This window comes from Gastrolobium bilobum, unplaced genomic scaffold (genome assembly GCF_033153095.1).
Source record: "Gastrolobium bilobum isolate Gb01-03AN ecotype WA unplaced genomic scaffold, APGP_CSIRO_Gbil_v1 utg11851, whole genome shotgun sequence".
Classification (NCBI taxonomy): Eukaryota; Viridiplantae; Streptophyta; class Magnoliopsida; order Fabales; family Fabaceae; genus Gastrolobium; species Gastrolobium bilobum.
The window spans coordinates 186,838-212,077 of NW_026898367.1; the positions used below are offsets into that span (position 1 = coordinate 186,838).

Genomic DNA, 25,240 nt, shown 5'->3' on the forward strand with positions numbered 1-25,240 from the left:
CAATAGGGAATCGATTCCCTGAAGCAAAGCACGTGAATTTAAGCCACTGTGAAGGCTCGGAATCGATTCCTTAAAACAGGGGAGCAAAAATTAAGCTTCTGTGTGTTACTGTAGCTGTTTGGAATCGATTCCTTGAGGTTGGGAATCGATTCCTTGAGGTTGGGAATCGATTCCCACAGTGCAAAAATTGAAAATATGTCATTTTATCACCTAGAGCTAATGGTATTGCTTGGATGGGTTGTGATTAATATGTTTTATACTTTCGCGAGTTTTGCATTAATCTATGGTGTTATTTTAATTGATTATGGAAATGGTTAATGTTTAAAGAAAATAATGTAATAAAAGAAAAAGTTTACCCGTAATTTAATTAACTCAATTACTGTGATTGTAACTGCGCTTAATACCATATGCAATGATAACATTACCGGTACGTAACGGACTGTTACAACTACATCCTCTTTAAGCATAAAGTAACATTTTTTCCAATTCAAAACTAAATTGATTGCCTCATATCTCTATAACACTTTTTCTAAGTTGCCTAGGCAGTCATCATAAGAGTCTCCAAACACACTGAAGTTATCCATGAAAACTTCAACAAATTTTTCCACCATATCAGTAAAAATAGCCATCATGCATCTTTGGAAAATGGCTAGTGCATTGCACAGTGAAAGAACTCGCACCGTTAAATTGAGATTTTAGAAGGTTAATAATATTTAAATAAGGATTAGTAAATGGAAGATTTAATAATTTTAATTATTTTAAGTAAAGCACCTTTTTGGGAAAAAAAGGTCAATATTAAGTGTTTCGTGGTAAAATTGCAGTAAGCAAAATTGCCCGAAAATATAAAAATAATATGGTGACTATAATTACATAAATTTTATGAAGTTAATGACAACAAAATAATTGTGATAATATTAGTAGGAAATGTTAATTCTTGGAATCTATCCATTTTTAGTGAAAAATATTGATACTGCGGGTACCGCAGTAGAAACAGCGGGTATCGAAAAATACTCATAACTAAAAATAAGTTATAGATTTATGCGTCATAAATTTTATATGACACGAAGGACTAAAATGATTAGAGATTTAAGCGAGTGAGATTTTATGGATTATTACTGGTTAAGTTAGTGACTCTACCCTAAAATAGCAAAGGCTGCTTGTAAGAAACCGCACCGCTAAATTAGGAATTTAATCAGTTAAATATGTTTTTAATAAATAATTTCATAATTTATATATATTAATTATTAAAAAATTATAATAATTAAGATTAGGTCGTTTTTTGAAAGAAAAATGTAAATACTAGGTATTTCACGATATAAATGCGTACCGGTGAAGTATCTCGAAAAATAAAAATAAAAATATGATAATTCCTAAAAAAATATCTAGGGCAAGAATATAAAATTATAGAGTTAAACGAAGAACAAAACTAATAGAGCTAATACTGTTAGTTTAAGCGGGTGTAGTTATAAATAGAAAATGGCACACAACCCTAGGACATTTTTCTAAAACTTACGTTGCTGCATTTTCACTTCCTCGTGGCTGCCATATGCTCTCTACCTTAAGCCTATGGTTTCCTCTTTAAGATTCCCTCAAGACACCATTTTTCTTCATCTTTCCATCACTCCCATCTTATAGAAACTTGAGAGCAAGCATTGTGAAGAAGAAAAATCCCTTCTTTGAGTGTTCAAATTTCTGTATAAGGGAGGGTGTGGGGCTTCCATGTTCATTGTAACACCCCGTGTTAACCCGATTTGTTAACATATCATCGTATTAAGCCACGCTTAATTAAAAATGCGGAATATTCTTTTTCTTTCAATTATGACGTCATTATTCTTCCAAGTTGAATTACTTAATTCATTTCCAAAACATTGCATGTATGTAAATGCAAAAGACATAACATAATTAAGATCATTAACTGAGTCTCTAGTCACGGCACTACTACACGTAAGCCGAACAGCCCTAATAGTTTATACAACCCAAATCTAATCAACAACATAATCCAATGTGGCATGGACAATCCACATGCTCACCAAATAAGGCCACAAGGCCCAACAACAGTCTCAACAATAACAACATAATCATAAAGATAACATAACAGCATCCAGCATATAATCATAACAGCAGACATCTAACTCAGCTCCGGCCTCCTGCCGCTAGAGGTCTCAACCCCCGCATTACCTGAACCAGAAATGTGTGCCCCAAACGTGGGGTGAGATCTCTAAAAAGAAATCTCAGTAAGACAAGGGGTCCTCAAGGACTCTTCCGCCCCAAGCTCACTTACAAGTATAATATAAGTTCAAAAGCAATAAATTCAATGCATGTTCTTGTTAAGGCATTTATATCATGACAGTATAATCTCTTGTTCAACGAGCTATATATTACAACTCATTAATCATGTGATGAATATAAATGCGGTTCGACTGGCCAGGGAAATGGATAGGGATTATGCACGTCTGCGACCCATCTAAACATAAGAGTCGCAGTCTTATGTCGTACACACCAGAGTCGCTGTCTGATCGTGTAAGTGACAACATCACTTTCATACACTACATGTCTTACACACCAAAGTCGATGTTTGATTGTGCAAGTAGCCAACAATTAATTTAATACATCTCAGGCATATATCAATGCATATTTTATCTTTCATAAAAGCATACCATGCCTATAAACCACCCTCCCATAGAGGTCGGTGGAATAAACAACAGACTAATCCGAGGACACGAAAGCTTACCTTGCAAGCTAACAATCCAAGCCAAGAGTCCAACCAATGCTCAAGGCCCAAACACAGCAGAATCACAATCTGTTTCGGATCAACAATATATCAATAATCATGCTTAACAAGCATAAGACACAAACACAACGCCTTTCCTTTGCGTTTCAAGTCTTTAGGCTTCTCACAAAGCCTCAAGCCCTTAATCACATGATTCTGACTTAACTTAATCATTATAGAAGTTCAACTTCCATAATCTAGGGTCCACAAACCCTTAACTCAATTCTGTATGAACAGTATCGCTACTGTTCTCGGGAACCCATAATATCCGGATATATGTCGGGGGCATATCCAGATATCACATATCCGGATATCATATCCGGATATCCATATTCGGATATCATAAGAGCCCATATCCAGATATCAATATCCAGATATCAATATCCAGATATCATATCCACATATCAATATCCAGATATCCATATCCGGATATTTCGCGAGAGAATGCAGTTCTGCATTTCGCGAGATATCCTTCCCAAAGATAGTTCTTTTCATGCATACAGAGGCTCAAACATGCAATTTAAGGTATGTTTAACATTACCCAACCTTAGGTTATGATCAAAGGTTCATTACATGCATCAAGATTCCATTTTTTTAGCATTAAACTCAAGATCATGGTTGGTACAACTTACCCAAGCTTGGAACTCAGGAAAAGAAGGCTCTTGGAGCTCACAACTTAGTCCCTCTATTTTGACTTCTCAAGAAAACGAAAATGGCAACCAAGACTTGGTTTTTTCTTCACAAAGATAGCACTTGGAGCTTCCACAACCAAGAACAAGGCTCCAACACAACCACCCACTAACTCAGCCCCACACTTTCACACAAGGCAGCACTCTCAACTCAGAAGAAGGCCAATAACATAGACCCAAAGCTAACTCTCACCCACACCAAGTGTTTAGGAGAATAATTCATGAAGGAAGTGGCCTCAAAGCTCAAGAAATGGAGGAGGAAAGCAATGGAACAGTGCAAAGAGAACTTCAGCCGCCCAAGGTCACGTAGGAACAAAAGGAATGTCTAGAGTTTTATGCAAATAAGAGTATTTATAGCCATTTAAGTCATAAACACACAGTATTAGCGCTAATTGCTACGCTTAGCATTTCAATCTCAAACTTTGGAATCTGAACCTACTCATTTTTCTAGGATTTATCATATTTTATTTTATTTTTCGCAGCACATTTCCGGTATGCGCTTTTCCATAGCCAGTATCAGATTCTGGCACCAGTTCTCCTTATTTTAACTTGAAACTCGTTTTACAAGTCCTATATATTATTCTAGTAATATTCATGCACTTATTATAATTTTTCGGGATACTTCGCCGGTACGCATTTATACCGGGTAGCAGGACCGATATCTACACTTTTCGTCAGAAAAGTGACTTTCCGTATTTTTACTCACTTACCATAATTATTAAAGCCTCATAATAATTATTAGGGTCAATTATGGAATTATGTCCTAATTTCCCATATTTAATTAATTAATTTCCTTAATTAACGGTGCGGGTTCTTACATTCATTCCCTTGTTGTGAGTCATTTACACACTCCTTTGAAACTTCAAGAAGCCATTTTGCGGAGAAAAGGTCAACCTTTGTGAGCCAACTTTGTGGGTTGAGCTAGACAGTAGTGAAGACCGAACTAGGGACCTTCAAGACCACTCTTTTTCTTTGTTTTGAAAGCTCTTGGTACATGCCTCACTACTCCTCTTTGAATTTTATGAAAAATATTAATTCTTGAACACGTAAATGAGAAGAACATGGTAACCTAAGTGTTGAACTGGTAATCCAAGAGTAAATGAGTTGGTTGGACCCTTTGTCATATAAAAATGATAGCTTGAGCCATTGAGGGGTCATTGGTATGACCATTTTCGAGCAAAAAGGCTGCTGTCTTGTCCTCTGTCGAAGAGGGATTCGATTCCTTTCAAAGGGTATTCGAATCCCTAGCAAAAAACGATGAATTTTGGCTTCTGTCAGGGAAGGATTCAAATCCTTCCCGTTAAAATGTCGAATTTTGGTTTCTGGCAGAGAAGGATTTGAATCCATCATTTAGGGATTCGAATCCCTAAGTGCAGCAAAAATATGGTTTGGTAAAATCACGATATCTTGAGGTACAGAGCTCCAAATCGAGTGCCGTTTGGACCTATGTGAAGCTAAACACATAGGGATATAACCATGTGAAATTTCATATCCATTGTACAATTGAATTGATCTCGGTTTAAGTGTGAAGTTTCTGCATTGCTTTTGAATATTTAGTTTGCTGTAGTCACTTTGCGAAAAACATAATCGGAGTTATAAAACTCCAATTAAAGCATAAAATATGTCGTTAGAAATCTTAGTATGTAGAGTTTAACACAATAAAATCTTAGAATTTTTGGTTAAGAGACGCAACTGCAATTTTAAAAATGGTAAATACGATTTTGTATTTGTGGCATTGAAAGAAGCATGCAATTACAAAGTGAAAAAGAAAATGTAGTTCAAATGTCATGAAATTGTAGAATCTGATTATTAATGGTATATTTGACATAAAATAGATTGTACTTGCCGGATTGTGTGGCTGTGGATGACCCTGTTGATACTGAGTTTGTGTTGGAGGACTATACCGCTACAGGTAAGCTTCTGGTCCTCAGATTGATCTATTGTTTGTTTCACCAAACTCCATAAGAGGTTGTTTATGTGCATGGTATGTCTTTATAAATGATTTTATGCACTGTTGTATATTTGATACATTTGGAAATGATTTGAGGCATAATGTGTTGATATATATGTGAATGTGTTAGTTACCTACATGTGCAGGCGACATCCCTGAGTGTAGGGCATAAGGCAGCATCCCTTATATTTTTAGTATGTTGCAGATGTGCGTAATGCATACTTGTCTCTGGCCATTAGATATTGTTATTGCTCACATGTCATGCTATATATATTCAGCATTATGCATTCTAGTATTCTGTTGAACTTATTATACTTGTAAGTGAGCTTGGGGCGGAGGAATCCTTGAGGACCTTTGTCTTACTGAGATATGTCAAAATCTCACCCCGTGTGGGGAACATTTTTCAGGTACAAATATCCATGATGTTGGTGCATCTCGAGGCAAGAGGCCAGAGTAGAGTTGATTGCATGATGTGCATGCATTATAATTATGAGACATATTATTGCTGAGGTATGTTTATATTGATAGTATTGACTATGTTTATTTGATGTGAGCATAGGGGTTGTCTATGCCACTATTTAATAATAATGCTTATTGTTGTTGAGGACATGTATTGGTTTACACCATTGGGTATGGATGTTGTCATGACTACACTATGTAGGCTCATGACTAAGTATTATTTATGACTATGTGATATTTCAGATTTTTGTTTGTATTGGAATTACATAAATATTGTTAAAAAGAAAAAGTTAATTCTATTGGTTAAATTAATGAGTCTTCATAATTGGATAAGTAGCTTCCGCAATTTACTTAAGTTGCGCTTATTACCATTATATGTTTAATACACCGGGTGTACACGGGGTGTTACACATAGCACAAAGGGCATTCTTGTAAAGGCAAAAGTGCCAAAGGGGCATGTGAAGGTGGTTTTTGGCTGATCTTCAGGGGCTAAGGCTATTTGGTTATATCCTGAATAACTATCAAGGAAACAATAATACTCTCTTCCAGCCAACCTATCCAACATCTGACCTATGAAAGAGAGAATGAAATGGTCCTTCCTAGTAACTTTATTAAGTCTTCTATAATCCTTATAAATCCTCCAACAAGTGAATGTCCTAGTGGGGATTAACTTTTTGCTAGCATTCTCAATTATAGTGATCTCATCCTTCTTTGGGACACACTAAACTAGGCTTACCGAGTTACTATTAGAAACGAGGTAAATAACCCTTGCATCCATCCATTTTATGATCTTCCTTTTCGCCATCTTCTTCATTATGGGGTTCAATATCCTTTGCTGCTCAATGGAGTTGTTGTTTAGGTCAGTTAAAAAAACTTATGCATGCAATAAGATGTGCATATTCCTTTTATATTTGCCAATGTCCAACCTATGGCCTTTTTGAATTTTTTAATATATCCAGTAGCTGTTTTTCCTCTAAATCAGTAAGGAAATTAGACACAATGACAAGCAACGTGATTTTTCCTCCTAAATAAGCATACTTATGGTGATTTAGGTAGAGGTTTAAGCTCCAAGATAGGAAGCTCTTCAATTGAAGGGTTTGGAAGTCTAAACCCCCCACTTAGATAGTTCTAAGGATTCAAAAATTTTGTCTCTTAAACTAGGAACAGGTGTTCAACCAATTTTTACACTCTTCTACATCTGCATTATTTGCCTCATAGTTCTCCATAATAGTAGTTGTTAATAGTTCCTTCAATTTTTCCTTTCTTAATTTTACTTTGATAGCACAATCAATCACATCAATCCAAGAACAGTCTTCTATCTCCCATGGGTACTCTATGGATTTTAAGACATTAGACTTCACCTTTTTTCCATTCATATTCATGGACAACTCACCCTCTTCTACATCGATTATGGCTCCTTCAATGGCCAAAAAGGGTCTTCTTAAAATTATAAGAACATCTATATCCTCCTCATAGTCCAAAATAATAAAATCAGCAAGCAATATAAATTTATCTACCCTGACTAAAACATCTTCTATTTTTTCTTCAGGGTGGGCTAAGGATCTATCAGACAATTGTAAAGTAATAGTGGTGGGTCTAGCTTCCCCTACCCCAAGCTTCCTAAACACACTCATTGACATCAAAGCTCCTAAGTCACACAATGCCCTTCCAGTGTAGTGGTCACCAATGGTGCAAGGAATTGTAAAACTCCTTGGATCCTCTAATTTATGAGGTAACTTGCTCAGCAAGTATTTTCTACTCTCTTGAGTAAGAGCAACAGTCTTGAATTCTTCAAGCCTCTTTTTCCTAGGGAGGATCTTTTTCATAAATTTCACGTGGGAATTTGTTCTAAAGCTTCTACCAATGAGATGCTGATCTAGAGCTATTTTAGGAGGTCCAAAAACTTCCTAAGCTAAGCATCATGCTTTTATTTCACACCACACAACAAATATATCTTCTAATGATTTGTCGTTCCTCCTTGAATTAGGAAGGACTTGAAATACATAACGACACAAGGAATTATTTTAAGTTAATTTGAACCTTTTGTCATAGTGAGAACAACCTTGTGATAACTGAGAATGAGTAGTCAGAACAGTTCAATACTGTTAACCCATTATTTTTATTTTATTTTATTTTTTTTTGGTAAACATTATTTTTATTCTTTAATATAGCTCGAAATTCATATTAGTAATATTTTCTCTGAGGGAACGATAATCTGGAAATTAAAACTTCCATTTATTACTTGATGTGTGCACTTATGCAATTGGCCATCATCTTGGAAATGAATTAAGTTTCCCTTGATTGACGGCAAAGACCACCTAACAGTCACATTACAGGTTAGTCCTTAGTTTGAGAGTCTTTTTCAAATGAATTTTTTATAATTGAAATTATTCAATTGATTTTCCGTAAGTGGAAGAGTATTGTAATTATTTAATAATTATTGTAGGTTGTAATCAACTATGATTTTGATTTTAATAAAAATAGGTTAAGTCATGATTTATATGGGAGTGTTTTATAGATGCACATGTAGCTTTAATGATTCTTCTGTTGTGGTTTAAATATTTGTAACATTTATTAATTTGGGTGAGAGTATAAGTTTAGCATATAGGTCTATGATGAGAAGGGACTGAGGTTAGTATAGTTAACTAGGTTCTCTTTGCATTTACAGAATGCAATATATAGTTGTTTAGCAACTTACCCCATTAAGAGTTGTGAATAGGGAGTCTGGACTATAGAGGAAGCCTTAACCTTTCAAACCTTATTGGATTTTCAAGCCAAAAGTGGCAATTCCTTGACACCAATTAGAATCATGTTCTTAATAAGTAGGCTTAAAAATTATGTTCTAATTTCATATAATCCTATAATATTTTGATTAAATTGTTTTTGTGTTAACAAGTAATATCAGAGTCAATGGATTAGTTAGGGTCTTAGGGAGAGTATTGGAGGTGGTGGTTAGCATTGGATTAGTGTCGAAACCCATGTTATGAAGCATTAATCAAGACTTAGCTGCTCGTAGTTAGTAACCCCATGAATACTTGAAAAGATTGTCACTACAGGAAAAACATACTAATATTGAAACTCTCATTTGAGGAAGAAAATGTTAAAAATTTAAATGTGAATAATAAAATTGCACGTTAATTAAGAGCTGGTTAAATGAATATCATATCAATAAAAAACTTACTGACTCATTAGTTTTAAGATTTTTGTTAAGATATTGTGTCCAATCACTATTGCAATTTGTCGTTTATACAGTTGATGTATGTCCTCCATATTTTTTTATCTTCTCTTGACCGTGAGACACACGGGGAGGGAGATGGGGAAGGGGGAGATTTCATGGAAGTACTTTGCACCAACTAAATCATAGTACATAGAGATAAAAATTTCATGTGAATGTTTCCACCAACTAAACCATAGATATAAAGCCAATTCTGACAACGATCCCACTTGTGTTTAGTGACGCTGCTTGACAAAATTGGACAATGACATCATGTGACCAAGCTTTGAGCTACCACACCCACTTCCTTTTGTTCTTTATTTGATTACTGTCTTTATGTTTTTTAATTACTATTGCTGCTTTTTGGTTTCGTTTAGATCTCTGTTTGTGGAGAAGAGGGAGATGCTTTCTCTCCCAAGTATGAAATGAAACGAAAAATAAATCACAAAGAGAATCTAGTCTAAAGTCTTCAACTCTTTTTTTTTTTTTTTTTACATTTACTTATTTTTAGTCATCTCTTTATTTTCAATGCCGGACTTGTGAGATGTATGTTATTTTTTTTAATTAATCCAACTTTAATTACCTTTCAGCTGATATTCTCACAAGCTTTGTCTATACGACTAATTCGGAGTACGGACCGGGTCAACGGACCGGGTCAGAGATGATACGTGAGGATCGAACCGAGACTCTTTTCCCTTACACTTACTCAAGATTCTTGTTTCCAACTAAGTTACTGCTAATTAGTTACCAACTTAGCCGTTTGGTTGTGAGATGTAGATCTATTTTTGTTTATCACCTCCAATAAAAATAATGAAACAAAATTGATTTACTAATTCATCTTGATTAATTAGGTGCACACGCTTTTTCTTCCGTTTTGTCATTTTTTTCTCAAGCTCAAATTTCAAACACACTATATTGAATCATAGGCCCACGAGGAACTATTCTAGGGTTTGTCGTCATTCTCACACTAGAACTTTATCAAATATCTGAAGTCAGAAGAAACACCTAATAAATGGATATCTAACACCCATTTTAAAAACTCAAACTATTGTTTACCAAAAAAAAAAAAAAAAACTCAAAATATACGAGACGTTACTTTGTTCAATTTTTTTTTAAAGTTAATATTTTAATTTAGTTACCTCATAATAAAAAATGACGTTACAGCACCACTAGGGTTAGCCTAGTGGTGTGGGGTGTGTGTTAGAAGTGTGTGTGTAGTGTAGGATGTTGTGTTCAATTCCTTGTAACCTCCCAAAAAAAAAAAATGACGTTACAATTGTCCTTTTATACACAAATTGCCAAAACATCAATTGATAATAGAATTTCTGATTTATAAATTAAACTTATGTCAATTTTTCTTAAGAACTCAAATTGATATAACTTTTTTTTTATTAATGGGCTCAATTGGTATTAACTTTTTTGAATGATTAAATCAATTTCACATATGTTTTACAGAAATAAAATATGTATTGGTTTTATGGTGCAGTTATATTTATTATCATTTTAACCTTATTACTCTTACTAACTGATTGGTTATCATTTAATTAATTTGAAATCAACAGTTAAAAAATGAGAAAAAATTAACTGCCGTTAATTTCAAATTCATTCAATAGTAACGAATCAGGAATAAGAGTAGTAAGACTAAGATAGTAGCAAGTATAAACTTCCCGTTAATTTGATTCTATTTTATTCTATGGGGCGATTATATTTTCTATCATTTTAGGGGGGTGTATTTGATTAGGATTTTGAAAGATTTTTTTGAGATAAAAATCTTATAGATTTTAAAAGACTATTTAGAATTGGACGAACTTTAAAGACTTTTTTAAAAGATATTTTTTACAATCAAGATTTCATAAGATTGAATTTTATGGATTTTAATATAATTTATAAGATTTGAAAGGACAATATGGATTTATAAGATTTTAAAAATCATATGAATTTTTACAAACATTCAAAATTATAAGAATCAATAAAAAAATAACAAAGAAATGCAATTATATTAATAAAAAAAGTAAAACCTAATATAATTTTCTCAATCAGTTAAACATAATATAATTTTTAACAAACATTCAAAATTAGCAACAACTCTCCACGTATCTAGAGTTATACTAGCCCTCCATGCATTAACATTTTTTAGTTCATGCTCTTGGGTTTGACCAATGAGCTAAAAATTATCTTCTTCATTTGGTATCAGAGCTATGCATATATGATTATAAGACCCGATTAATAATTCTAAATTTGCATATAGAACCTAAAATTCATGATACAATTTCGTTTGGAATTTTTTGCAATTGATCTTGAAAACTTTGGGATTTTTGTTCTACGTGATGAGAGTTTTCTAACCATATATTATCTGCATATTTTCATTGAGTATTCTAAGAAAATTTTGAATCTGAATATCTGGGTTTTATTACATGAAAGTTTAGAAAATTTCTCAAATTATTCTCAATCGATAAATTAAAACCTTAAATTGCTTTGGGGCTTTTGAAAAATAAGCTTTTAGTTATCTATTGATACAAAAATTATTTGAAATCGTTTCCTATAGCGAAGAAATTTCGTTCATGAATGTATTGTTACGAAATATAGGGTTTATATTATGAAAGTTTCAATATTTCTTTAAATTGATCTTGTTTCATTGATGTAAAACTCAAATTTGGTTTGAGGGTTTTATGTTATTTTTAATACAAAAATTATACCTCTTTGTGCCAAAAAAAATCGCGACCCATAACTTGAAAAATCATTTTTTAAACTTTCAAAAGCTTTCAAAAATCTGCTGTTTTTGAGATGGATTATATTAAAATCTTATTGGTTTGTTTTTTTAGGTTGTTTTGTGATGAAAATCACTCAAAAATCTACTGTTTTGAGCTTTGACGAAGCTCCTATGGCGAAACCTGATTTTGAGTGAGTCAACCAGACAAAGGAAGAAGAAAACACTACAATAGAGAAATCTCAAGGAATCCTAGGGGTTATGGTGAGATTGTGAGAGAGGCATCTTATTTATATTTCTCACGAAATTCACACCAATAGAAAATTCATTAAAATCGTTAGATTTTTGAATATCACAAGATTATTTTTCGTTTGTTTAAAATCCTGATTGAATACCAACAAATTTGGATGGACTCTAAAATAATTTTTTTAAAATCCTAATAGAATACCGCGTGACTTTTGTTAGTCCTTTAAAATCCTAATTGAATTCAAATGGATTTTTTTGTCCAAAAATAATCCATTAAAATCCTTTGAAATCCCAATCCTCCTTATATTTACTATCATTTTAGTCTTATTATTCTTACTATCTAATTAATTACTATTGGATCAATTTGTTATATGAAGACAGTGGGTAATATTAAATCACTAAGAGGTTTGAACTCATGTATAGGACAGAAGAGATAAATGATCAGAATTATCATACACAGTGCAATAATGAAAAATTAGAACAGACTTACTTGATGTCAGATAATGAGACAGAATGATGAATGGATGCAGAATAGTATAGGAATAAATCCGAGCCCACAAAATGTGTCTCTTTAAGACAATTTACCCTCTCACTGATGCCAAAGATTAATGAACACTTGTCTCTCAGAATAGAAAAGATTTTGTTTGAAGAGTGATGACACTATCAATCAACAACCCAAATGATCACAATAATATGACAGAGGAAAGCACACCGGAGATATAGAAGGAAACATGCAAACTGGAAGGAGGAAAAAATCCAGCAGAGTTTCAGTGCACAAATCAGATAAAATTTCTGAAGGGGTCAGGGTCTATTTATAGATACTAACCGGTCACGATGGACCGCCATCGGCGGCGAACCGCCGTGACTGACGGCCACGAACGGGTACGACCGACCGGTGACTAGTTCGATTAACAGGTACAACCGGTGACCGATTTGCGAAAGGTAAGAACCATTTTGGTTCAAAACGTGGATAGTTCACAGGGGCATTTTGGACAAAATGTAACACATACATGCTTTTTTCCTAGAAAGTGCTCTGATACCATAAAATGTAACACCCCGTGTGCATCCGGTGTATTAAACATACAAATGGTAAAGCGCAGCTAAATAAATGCGGAAGCTAACTTTTTCTTTTCCAATTATGAACATATTAATTAACCTAGTTGATTTACTTATTCTTCTCAAAATAACGTCTGTATGCAAATTGCAATAAATAACTAACTGAATAACCTCATGACATAAATAGTATCAAGTCACAGAACTACAACACGTAGACCGGACAATATTCTGATACATAGTACAACACAAGTCTGAGATAAATGTAACTTATACAAATGTGGCATGGATAACTCCCATGCTCACCAAATATAACAACATAACAATGACATGTCTCAAATACAAAAGCCATCGAATGACAAAGCATGATGATAAACCAATCATGTCAATAAAGCATCATGTATAATTCAGCTCAACTCCGGCCTCCTGCCGCCAGAGGTCTCAACCTCAGAGGTACCTGTATCTGAAAATGTGCCCCAACACGGGGTGAGATTTCTAACAAGAAATCTCAGTAAGACAAGGGGTCCTCAAGGACTCTTCTACCCCAAGCTCACTTACAAGTATATAATAAGTTCAAAAAGCTAAATACAATGCATGTTCAGATTCAGCAGTATAATCATAACAATATACATATGAATGCTCAGCGAGCCAAGTACTACAACTCATATCTCATGTGATGTATGCAAGTGCGGTTCAACTAGTCAGGGAACATGATAGGATTTATACACGTCTGCGACCTATTTAAACATAAGGGTCGCAGCCTGATCATATAAGTAATCAACATCACATCCATACATTACATCAACATGCATATCCACATATCTCTGGCATATACCAATGCATATATCATTTTCACAAAAGCATACCATGCATATAAACCACTCTCCCATGGAGGTCAGTGGAACAAACAACAGATTAATCCGAGGACCAGAAGCTTACCGGTCAAGCTAAAACCTCAAGCTAAAATCTCTGGGGTCACTAAACAGCAAGGTCACGGTCTGTTCATACCAAAAATATCGTTAATATTCATAGCCCAAGGTTTCATCAAGGTCCTACATAGTGTTTAAAACTTCCCAACTTATTTTAAGTGATTTTAGACTCAAACTGCCAGAAGTATTCGAATACTCCTCGATAAGTATTTGAATACCTCATGATTCCAGAAACTATCCCAATACTTTCACTAAAGTATTCGAATACCACAAAGTATCCGAATACTTTTACTACAGTATCCGAATACCACCAAGTATCCGAATACTACCTGATAAGTATTCGAATACCATAAGTATCTCAATACTTTTACTAAGGTATCCAAATACTTTCATTCTCAGAAAAGTATCTGAATACTCCTTGATGAGTATTCGAATACCTCCCGATGAGTATCCGAATACTCCACGAAAAGTATTCGAATACTTATCAGACAGAATGCAGAAACTCGTGCAGTTTCTGCATAATCTTTATTTTAAAGGTCCTCCAACGATTTTGAGTCCACTGTCTCCATAAACAGAAGTTCCTTACCACTTATTAGACATATATTATCAACCATTAACTTGAGTAATCAAAGTTCCCCTTTTAAATGACTCAAACAAGCTAAAATCATGAAATTTCAAAGGAAGTGATCATGATTTACCTTAAAGCTTGTGAAAACAGAAAAAAGAAGTGGCTTGGTGATTTCTATGCCACTCCACAATGCTGCAAGTTTAAAACCACAAAAATGAACAACAAGCTAGGTCCTTTGTTCTATCAAATAGCTCCTTGAAACTCCAAATATCAAGTAAATGGCTCCCTCAACACAAACCCAAGAACTCAGCCCCTAAACCACCCCACATAGCAGCTACCAAATAGAAAGCAAGAGTCTTTCTCCCACCTAAGGCATACTACTAGGTGTTTACAAGATTGAGGGGGAAGAATCAATGAGAAAAGTGGTCTCTTGAGGGTTTTCTATGGAGAGGAAGGCAATGAGGTGGTGGAGGAAAGGTGGCAGCAGCCAAGAGCACCAGAAAACTCACGTAGGAATATTAGAATCTGACCTAGGGTTTTGTGCCCTTTAATATTTATAGGTCCACTTAATTAATCCGCCAGTATTAGTTCTAATAGCTCCTCTAATCATTTTAATCTCAAACTTCATATTATGAACTTAGACATTTTTCTAGGATTTGTCATATTTCTATTATAATTTTTGCTGCATTTTGTCGGTACGCGTTTTATACGCAGTCGGTATTAGTTCTGACATTAAAACTCATTATTATGACTCAAAACTTGGTATTCTTAACCTATATATCATTCTAAGAATATTCATATACTTATTATAATTTTTCGGGATACTTCACCGATACATACTTATATCGTGAAGCGGAACCGGTATATGTACTTTTCATCAGAACAACGATTTAAGCATTATTTTTCCTTCTCAATAATTATTCAAATCTTTCTATATTTATCCAAAGTCAATTATGGAATTATTTCTTAAATTCATAATTCATCTATTTAAATTCTTAATTTAACGGTGCAGATTCTTACAAGAAACTTCTCTCCAAATTCCTCGAAAGATCCAATGGAGTTGGCAGGTAGGATTGAGAACCATGCCTGCGCAGCCCCAATCAAAGTTATGGAAAATATTCAGGATATGAGGGGTTCATCAATTCCTCGGATATACATGTCCGTGTCAAATGCATCTATATGGACCTGTGGATCCTGACTTCCATCATATTTCGGCAAGCGTACCGAATCAAAATCCTCAGGAAAAGGAGCATTCAATATCTCACCAGTGAAGGGCTGTTATTGTACTGCCCCTACTGCACTTTCTCCTGTAACCATCGGATTCCACGCGTCCTCTGGTGGTTTGGGCATCTTGGTTAAGATGCATTCCCTCCCCATTCCTCTGCGCATTTGCTTCTGCTGAAGCATTCTAGACAAGAGGTTGCATGTTCATATTTCGGTTATTCATTCCCTGGGTTTCAGGGTTTTGGCCTCCAACGTTCTCACATTTGATGTTCCTCGGTTCTCAATGGCCGCAACCCGAGCCTGTCTGTCCGAGTTGTGATTCCCATCTCGGCCATTTGCATCTCGACCTTGGACCCTTTCTGATTCAGGCCTTCTCATCGCCAACAAACGTTGTTCGAGCTCCCGCATTGTCCTCGCATTGTCCTCCTGAATTCTCCTTAAATCTTCCTGGCGTTGGAGATTGTTGCGATTCTCCATATCTTCCACCCTTCGCCAAATTGCATCAAAGGTATTCTGAGCCAAGCGAGAATCAGGGTCTGCAGGTTGTGCTCCACGAACATCAATGCATGCAGGATGCTGGGGAGGAGGATTGTTTAATGTCGGATATGGAACTCGATTTCGTGGGGTTGGGGTAGAGGCTGTGTCTAACACATCTTCACTAACATGGACTGCATTCTAGTCCACCTCGTTCTCTGGTTGATGATCAGGCTGATTAACCTCTTCCAAAACGAGACCCAGCGGTTGGTTTGGAGGCTGTGGCTGTTGGCTATTGCTCCTTGTACGGACTTCCATCTTCAATCAGGATTGTGAGAATATCAAATTTACAGATTTCCCACAGACGGCGTAAATGTTATGTCTTGGAGACAGAGATGTTCAGCCCAATAGACTGGTATGTTGATCTTGGATCTAGTGCCCTCTCTAAGGTATCTATGAAGGAGATACCCTTGAGTCAAGCAGATCACTGTGCACAACGAACTAATAACGGCTTTTGCCAATGGGGGTGTGTCTGTGCGCACAGTGACAACATAACAGTAAGAGAGAGAGAGAGAGAGAGAGCATAACGTACCTTTAGGGTTTACCTTTTATTTATAGAGGTTATCTGTGGGTAATCTGATGTGGACCTTTAGTGCCTCTGATAAGGGCTCAGGCCTGTCCGTTATGCTGTCGTATTAGGATTAGTATTCTTGATGGATATCTATATATAATTATACTTTTAAATCTTGGATTGCCCCTAGTTGAGTATGTTAGTCAATGGGCCCCTTATACGGGTCCATAACAACACCCTTTATATTTTAGAACGAGATTATGTTTCAAAACCGGTTCGAGTATTCAAATCCGTTTGGAATTGGTTCTAAACTCGTTTTTGTACTAATTCTTTTGATTCGGTTTATTTTTTAAAATGTTTTTTATAAAACAAATTCAATTCTAAAAAATGATTCAAATAACTACGGTTCAATTTGGTTATTTTACATATCCTTAAACTTCAAAGTGCATAAGAATACTCGTATAATGACCACAAATTTAAGGGTTTCTTTCACTTAGAGAGTTATTTATTTTCTAAAATTTTGTGATGTTAACTGGTATAATTGCTTTTGTGATCGGACGGAGATCTTGATTAGCTCATGGGAGGCAGCAATTATAGCTTATTATCAAAGTCATCTTTTTAGTTCTAAAAAAAATTAGTCATTTTTTTTAGTGTGAGTGGAAGCAGAAGGGATTTTTAAGGAGGCTTTCTATCAAAATGAATATTAGTGATGGCACATGTCGCACAGACAACCCACATGTAAAACCAATAAAAGGAAGCGTATAACTTTATCATAATGAAAATCCATCAAATGGTCAAACACTTATGGTTGGTTAATTATATTTAATGCATTCACAATAATTTACCATAAAATCAGCAACCTATCAATTTTATCACTTTGTATATAATATCACTATGGATGCTGTAACAACTCCCTTCTGATCTTAGTTTATATTGATTTTAATTATTGTGTCACACTTCTGTTGCTAATTTGGAGTATTAGGACAGTAATCAGCTTGTCATAATAAATTAATAGTACATCTTAGACAAAAACAGAGCTATGTATATTTTGATTGATCGAGGCTATGACCATGCATTCTATTTCTACGTACATATTTTTTAATCTTCATGTTGATTTTTCTAAGTATTGTTTAAATGATAACCCCAAATTCCAATCCCTATGCTCTATTTTCTTACACTTCCTCGATTTTCTATCGTGGTCCACCCCAGTGTTTTAAGGAAAAGATCGATGCAGAAAATTATTAAAAGCCTTTTTCTTTTAAGATAAAATTATTGAAACATTACTATACAAAAAAATGTATATATATATATATTGAAACACTTGTATCTAGTGGTGGTAAACGAGCCAGGGGCCTTTGGCTCGGCTCGTAAAGGCCTGAGCTCGTTTAATAAAAGCTCGTGTTGGAACTAGGCTTGGACTTGTATAAAAGTTCGTTTAATAAAAAGGACTTAGGCTCTAATTCAGAAGCTCGGCCTTAGAGCCTCCCAGGTAGGGGTGTAAATGGGCTGGGCTGGGCTGGGCTTTGGCCATCCTGGCCCAAGCCTACGTAAAAAAAAATTCAGCCTATCTGGCCTATTAAAGGCTTTATTTGTAGGCCAAGCCCGACCCATTTTCAAAAATAAGAAAGCCTGACATGGCCTACGGGCCTTGTAGGCCTCCCACTATATATACTAAGCAAAAAAAAATTATTTTATAGAGCAAATAAAGCTCCATTCATGCATGCACTAGTACTTCTCATAAGAAAAAAAATGACAAACAAGAAATAGTCAACATAATACCTCAACTCTAGAATGTATATCATAGAGGAATAGAGTCAAAGAAATGGGAAAAATAAGAAAAATACAATTACTGGATGCTGAAATAAAGTCTACAAGAGAATGTCATTCATCTAAAAATCTTTAAACCACCATCAAGACAAAGGAAAGAAGAGTATTATTGAAAGATCTTCATCAGTAACATCATAATCCAGCAAGGTACCCATTGCTCCATGGTATTAAGCTACAACAGCATGTAAAATTTGGAGACATTAGACAAGTTTTCCTTTCATAAAATAAAATAGCACAAGAAGTAAGAGATATTGGTATTTGGTACTTTGTGTCTTTGCCACATAAAATAAATATTATTTTATTATTTTATTTTAATAAATTAAATAGGCCAGCCTACAAGGCTGTAGGCCGGGCTTCACAAAATTGGCCTATGGCCTATTTATTAAAAAAGCTTTTTTATCTACAAATAAAAAAGCTTTTTTATAAGCCTAAGCCTACTCTACTTTTCTGAAAGGCCGGGCCTGGGCTGGGCTCAATGTAGGCCGAGCCGTAGGCTGGGCTGGGCCAGCCTGGCCCATTTACACCCATACTCCCAGGCTAGCCTAGTATATAGATATTTATTTATACTTTTTATACTACTTGTAATAACTCTCTCTCATCAATTTATTTCACCCCCATTTTATTGGTTTAACAGACTTTTTGAATGATTTTGTTCTATATTATGCTATTTGAATATATATTGAATTTATGTATATTTATGGAATTACTAGTGTTGTTCTATATTATCCTTCATCCTCCACACAAACAAACCCACAAAAACTCATTCGTTCCACTGTGCACTGCTCGTTTGTGTCAATTTATTTTTATTTTATTTATTTTATTTTTATTTTTGTTGGCACTTTTTTTATAATGGGCTAAGATAATATAACATGTTATCTACCTTCTCTCACTTTAATTTTATTTATTTATTGTAGACTTTGTAAATTATTGCTGCAAATTGGAAGCTAAGGTTTCTATCTGGAAATTGATTTTTTGTGGAATTCTGTTCTCTTATTTTTATTCTTTAACATGCTAACACGCTAAGACAGGCTTCACACATGCTTTTATTTTTTGTAAATAAACCAGGCCACAAGCCAATATTATATTCGTAACAGGTAACAGGCTAAGGCCAGTCGGACACGTTTAAATACAGGCTTGGCCCGTTAAGATCAAAGCTCGGCTCGGCTCGGCCCGTTAATACCCCTACTTGTATCAGCATATCCGCAAAAACCAATACTAAGGTGAATTACAAGATTACAAGATTAACCAATACTAAGGTGAATTACAAGATTACAAGATTCCAGATTTGCCTGTAAATTATATATATATGAAAAAATATTTTTACAGCCACTTTAGATAAGATTATCTACAACTATCATTTATAATTATGTTATCTCATAAGAACATAATTATAACACTAAAGTTGCTTTTTTCTCTCTTTCCACGTCAGTAAACAAGTTCTGAAAAGTAAATGAGGAGAGAAAAAAAAAACAACTTTAATGTTATAACTATGTTCTCCCCGAAAAATATAGTTATAAATGGTAGCTGTAAATAACCTTATATAAAGTGGTTGTAAAAATGTTTATCTCGTATATATATATTTCTAATGATAATGATGAATTTAATGTTTGAGCTCTATAGTGGAGGTAATATATTTATATCATCAAATATTCCATAATTTGAATCATAGTTATTAAAATCGGACCGACCCGGCCGGGTCGAACCGGGAACTGGTAAACCGGTCATATAACCGGTCCGGTTGAAGCAACGGACCGGCCGTGCATCAGAATCGGTGCGATCTGGCCGATTTTCATGAAAATCGGTGACTCGGTCGATTAACCCGTGACCCGGACCGGTCTTAAAAAAAAAATTCCAAATTTTTTTCAAAAATAAATAAATCATAATAGACATATTTAAATAGTTTTTTGCTTTTTAACTTATTTAAGTTTTGTACCTACAACACTAATATTATCTCAATTGTGCATTATGCAAGAAATTTTGACTTGATTTATAATTAGAGATATCATTTTTTGAATTTAGCCCCGTATCACGATCATTATATTTTTTTTTATCCTTTATTGGATAATAGTATTTCATTTATTATTTTTTATATTAAAATATTTGAAATTTTTATTTATTTTTTTTAGATATTTGAGTATATTCATAATTTTTTAATATAAATTATAAAATTGCATATAATTACCGGATCATGCGGTTGAACCAGTGACCCACTGACCCAGTACATCAACCGGGTTACTGACCGGGCCGATTTTAATAACATTAATTTGAATGATTAGAGTAGATACATCTATTTATGAATGTCGTCGTTACAGTTGTTTAAGATAAAATAAAATTAGAAAAATTATTTATAATTAATTCTAATTCAAATTATAAATCGTACTAATTAATTCTAATTATATTTATAAATCGTACTAATTAATTCTAATTCAAATTATAAATCATAATAATTAATCGAAATTTAAAATATAAATCGTAATAACTATTTTAAATTACAAATAATAACAATTAATTTTCATTCAAATTAAGAATGGTAACTCCTTGACAGGTTGTACTCAAACTTTTCCCTCTCTCTTAGTTTAGCCTAAAAAATAGCATACCGATAAGTAAGAAAAAACAGAAGTTAAGAGGACTAGGCACCACGCTTAATCATTACTGAAGTTTCCAGAAAGAGTTTATTAATCTCCTTTCACATAAGATAGTAATCTTATGTGGTAGAGAGAAAATGAGTGGGTCCCACTATTGTAAGAAAAAAGAAAAAGAAGAAAAAAGTAGGGTGCGAAAATCGAAGTGAGAGAAAATGAGATAAGTTACCTTATGTGAAAGGAGAGTAATATTTCCCTTCCAGAAAATGCATTATTCTTTGGTCTAACTAAAAACCATAAACATATATATGCAGGAGATACCTACTTTTCTAGAAAAGAAATCTCTCATAAAAACAATTAATTAAATAAACCATCAAATAAATTAGGATATGATTTAAATTTGACTGCTCATTGTTGCTTTGTCAAAATGGACAAAGGTTTAGAGTTCAATGGAAGCGACCCTAGTTAGAATCTCTAGGAGGGTTTGGTAGAATGATTATTTTTAGATATTTGAGAAACTGAGGGTGAATTTCTTAGAATTTCATGTTTGGTAGCATATTTGAGAGAGAAAAAAAATTGGAAAAGTTATTTTTTTAGAATCCTGTTTTGTGTATATTTTTTAAATTAAAAGATCACCGAAAAATATCATCTAGAGGGTGGTATTTCAGAAATCTCAAATGATGAAAAAATATAGAATAATTTTTCATACAAAATTAATCAAATATAATATCAAGAAAATTAACCTAATATTTTTGAAAATATTTTAGCTTATTAAATAAGTTTTTGATAATATTTTCTGAAAATTCACTTTTCGATTAATTTTTAAAAATCGTAATTTCTAGATAAAAAAAAATTCTCCTTTACTTAAAAACTCAGTGCTTTGCTGTTATTTATTTTTTAATCAAATTCAAATGAGATCACAACCCTTTGCACCAACTTTGAAATTTCCAAGTCCAACATCCCAAAGCTTTCTAACTAAGATATGACTATGGTCAATGTCAACATCTAGGAAGTTAGACTAATATATTCTCATTTCCAGAGTGGCATACCAAAAAGAATTTTATAGCATAGAGATGCTTGTCACCATTATTATTATTTTACCTTTCAAAAATGGAAATCAATAATGGGTGGGCCATAGCAGTGATGAAAGTAAAGAGGAAATGTCAGAGGTGTGTGTGTGTGGGGGGGGGGAGGTATGCATAGTAAGTAAGAGAAGGGAAGTTGAAAAAGAAGACGTGGAAAGGGAAATACCTATACCTCAGCCATGACTATTTTTACCTTTTTCAGTTTTCTTTCTTTTACTTTCTTTCATTAATAATGTATACTTTTCCCCCCTCACACAGTTTTTGGTAGAATTGGTAAAATGGGCTCGGCTCGGCGGACCAACCCGTCAAACGGGACGAGACGGGCTGAGTTTTATCTCAAAAGTGGGGCGGACTCATTTTTTAGCGGATTGACGGCGGGCATTGGCCGGCCGAGGCGAGTCAGTGTAAAATAGGCTCGGGCTGGCGGGTCGATCCGCTCAACCCGCCAAACGGGGCAGGACGGGCTTAGTTTTTCAGCTCACTTTCAAAAGCGGGACGGGATGGGCTCACTCATTTTTTGGCGGGTTGATGGCGAGGTGGGGCGGGCTGCCCATTTTGCCACCTCTAATCTTTGGCATGTGAGCAATGTTTACATATTAAAATTTTACTATAAAAAATTAATTAATTTCAGAATGTATATTTATTAACCAATGTAATAAAGTTGCACAAATGGCACCCCAAAGTTGCATTATATTGTAAAATATATATTAGAAGATAGATAAGGAAAAAAATAAATATAATATTTTTTTTTGTTATTCATTTTGCACTATTTTATATATGTTATGCAAGATTATTCTTACTTGAAAAAGTGATTAAGAGGTGTTATTTTAAAAAATATAAAATCCCCTCGTTAAATTGATATATGCAAATTTCCATATTAAACAATTATTAACGAAACTAATCATTGCTTGGTATTTTGTGAATAAATTGACAAATTTGTTGATGATTCATGAATAATGTGTCAATTAATTTTGATATTTTTAATCAATCCAATAAATTTTGATAATCGCACTAATTCCGATAATTCAGGAACAGTGTATCAATCAATTTTGATATTTTAATCAATCCAGCAAATTTTGATACTCGAATTAATCTTGATAATTCGCAAATAATGTGTCAATCAATTTTGATTAAATTGTTTTTAATCAATCCAGCAAATTTTGATACTCGCAGTTTTGTAAAATGTTAGAAGTTGAATAAGGAACAATTGAGTTAGATATTATACTAGTATTTCATCCTATATTAATTTGTACTTGTTAATCAATTTTGATATTTTTAATCAATCCATCAAATTTTGATACTCGCAATAATCTCGATGATTTACGAATGATATGTCAATCAATTGTGATATTTTTAATCAATCCAACAAATTTTGAGGCTCGTACTAATTTCGATGATTCATGAATGATGTGTCAATCAATTTTGATTAATTTGTTTTAATCAATCCAACAAAATTTGGTACTCGCAATTAAGTAAAATATTAGAAGATTAATAAGGAATAATTGAATTAAATATTACACTAATATTTTATCCTATATTAATTTGTACATGTTAATCAATTTTGATATTTTTAATCAATCCAACAAATTTTGATGCTTGCACTAATTCTGATGATTCATGAATGATTTGTGAATCAATTTTAATTAATTTTTTTTTAATCAATCCAACAAATTTTGATACTCGCAATTTTGTAAAATATTAGAAGATGAATAAGGAACAATTGAGTTAAATATTACACTAATATTTCATTCTATATTAATTTGTACATTTCAATCAATTTTGATATTTTTAATCAATCCAATAAATTTAGATACTCGCACTAATCTCAATGATTTACGAATGATATGTGTAAAGAACCTTGGGATACACCACTCCAAAAGCTAGCTCAAAGGGTGAGAGTGCCCAAGGTCTTTTAAACTCCACATTCGTTGCTCTTCAACCAATGTGAGACTATATATCTCAACACGCCCCCTCACGCAAGAGCCCTCTTGGCTTGAAGCGTGGATTATGCAACAGGCCCCAATCTTTGGTTTACCTTTTTTAAGCTTCCACTTTAAAGTGGGGGACGGTGAGGCTCTGATACCATCTTAAGACTCATGGAAAAACATTTCATTCTGAATATTTCAATTACCCTTCTCATTAGGATTTGTCATATTTATACATCCAACCAATTACACTAGAAACGGGAAAAAGAAAAGAACCGAGACGATACAAACATGGAAAACAGATTACAGAGTTAACTAACAATCTGTTATAATTAATCTAACTAACTCTTCCACGTGTCACAGCTTGGTGGATCAACTTGTGTATTTTCTGATGTGGGCTTATTTTGCTCCAAGACCCCCCCACAAGCTGGACGATGTATATCAAACATCCCCAGCTTGGAGACAGCAGCGAAAAAAGCATCACGACCCAAAGGCTTTGTGAAAGAATCAGCAACCTGATGAGAGGTTCCAATGGGAAGAAGACGAAGCAAGCCTGATTGGATTTTACTTCGAGTGACATGACAATCAATTTCAATATGTTTTGATCGTTCATGGAACATTGATTATGGGAAAGATGAATAGCAGATTGACTATCACAGTAGACAGAAGTTGGTTTTGGCCATGGTAAATGAAGGTCCTGGAAAAGATATTGGAGCCACTGAAGTTCGCAGGAGAGACTGGCAAGTGCACGATACTCTGCTTCAGTTGATGATCTGCTAATGGTGGATTGTTTCTTTGTACGCCAAGTTTCCAATGAGGATCCAATGAAAACGCAAAATCCTGTTACTGATTTGCGGCTTTCTGGACAAGTTGCCCAGTTGGAGTCCGCAAAGGCTTGTACACAAAGATCATTGACGGCTGGAAAGAAGAGACCAGTACCAGGTGCATGTCTGAGATAACAAACCA

General features: G+C 34.1%; 1 protein-coding gene across 1 annotated transcript; it reads right to left on the bottom strand.

The window, feature by feature from the left end:
* Window positions 1-7,026: 7,026 nt before the first annotated feature.
* On the bottom strand, window positions 7,027-7,695 carry LOC133315367 (uncharacterized). The gene has a single exon (XM_061516971.1). It carries the CDS (start codon window positions 7,693-7,695, stop codon window positions 7,027-7,029), a length of 669 nt encoding a protein of 222 aa, XP_061372955.1.
* Window positions 7,696-25,240: the final 17,545 nt, after the last annotated feature.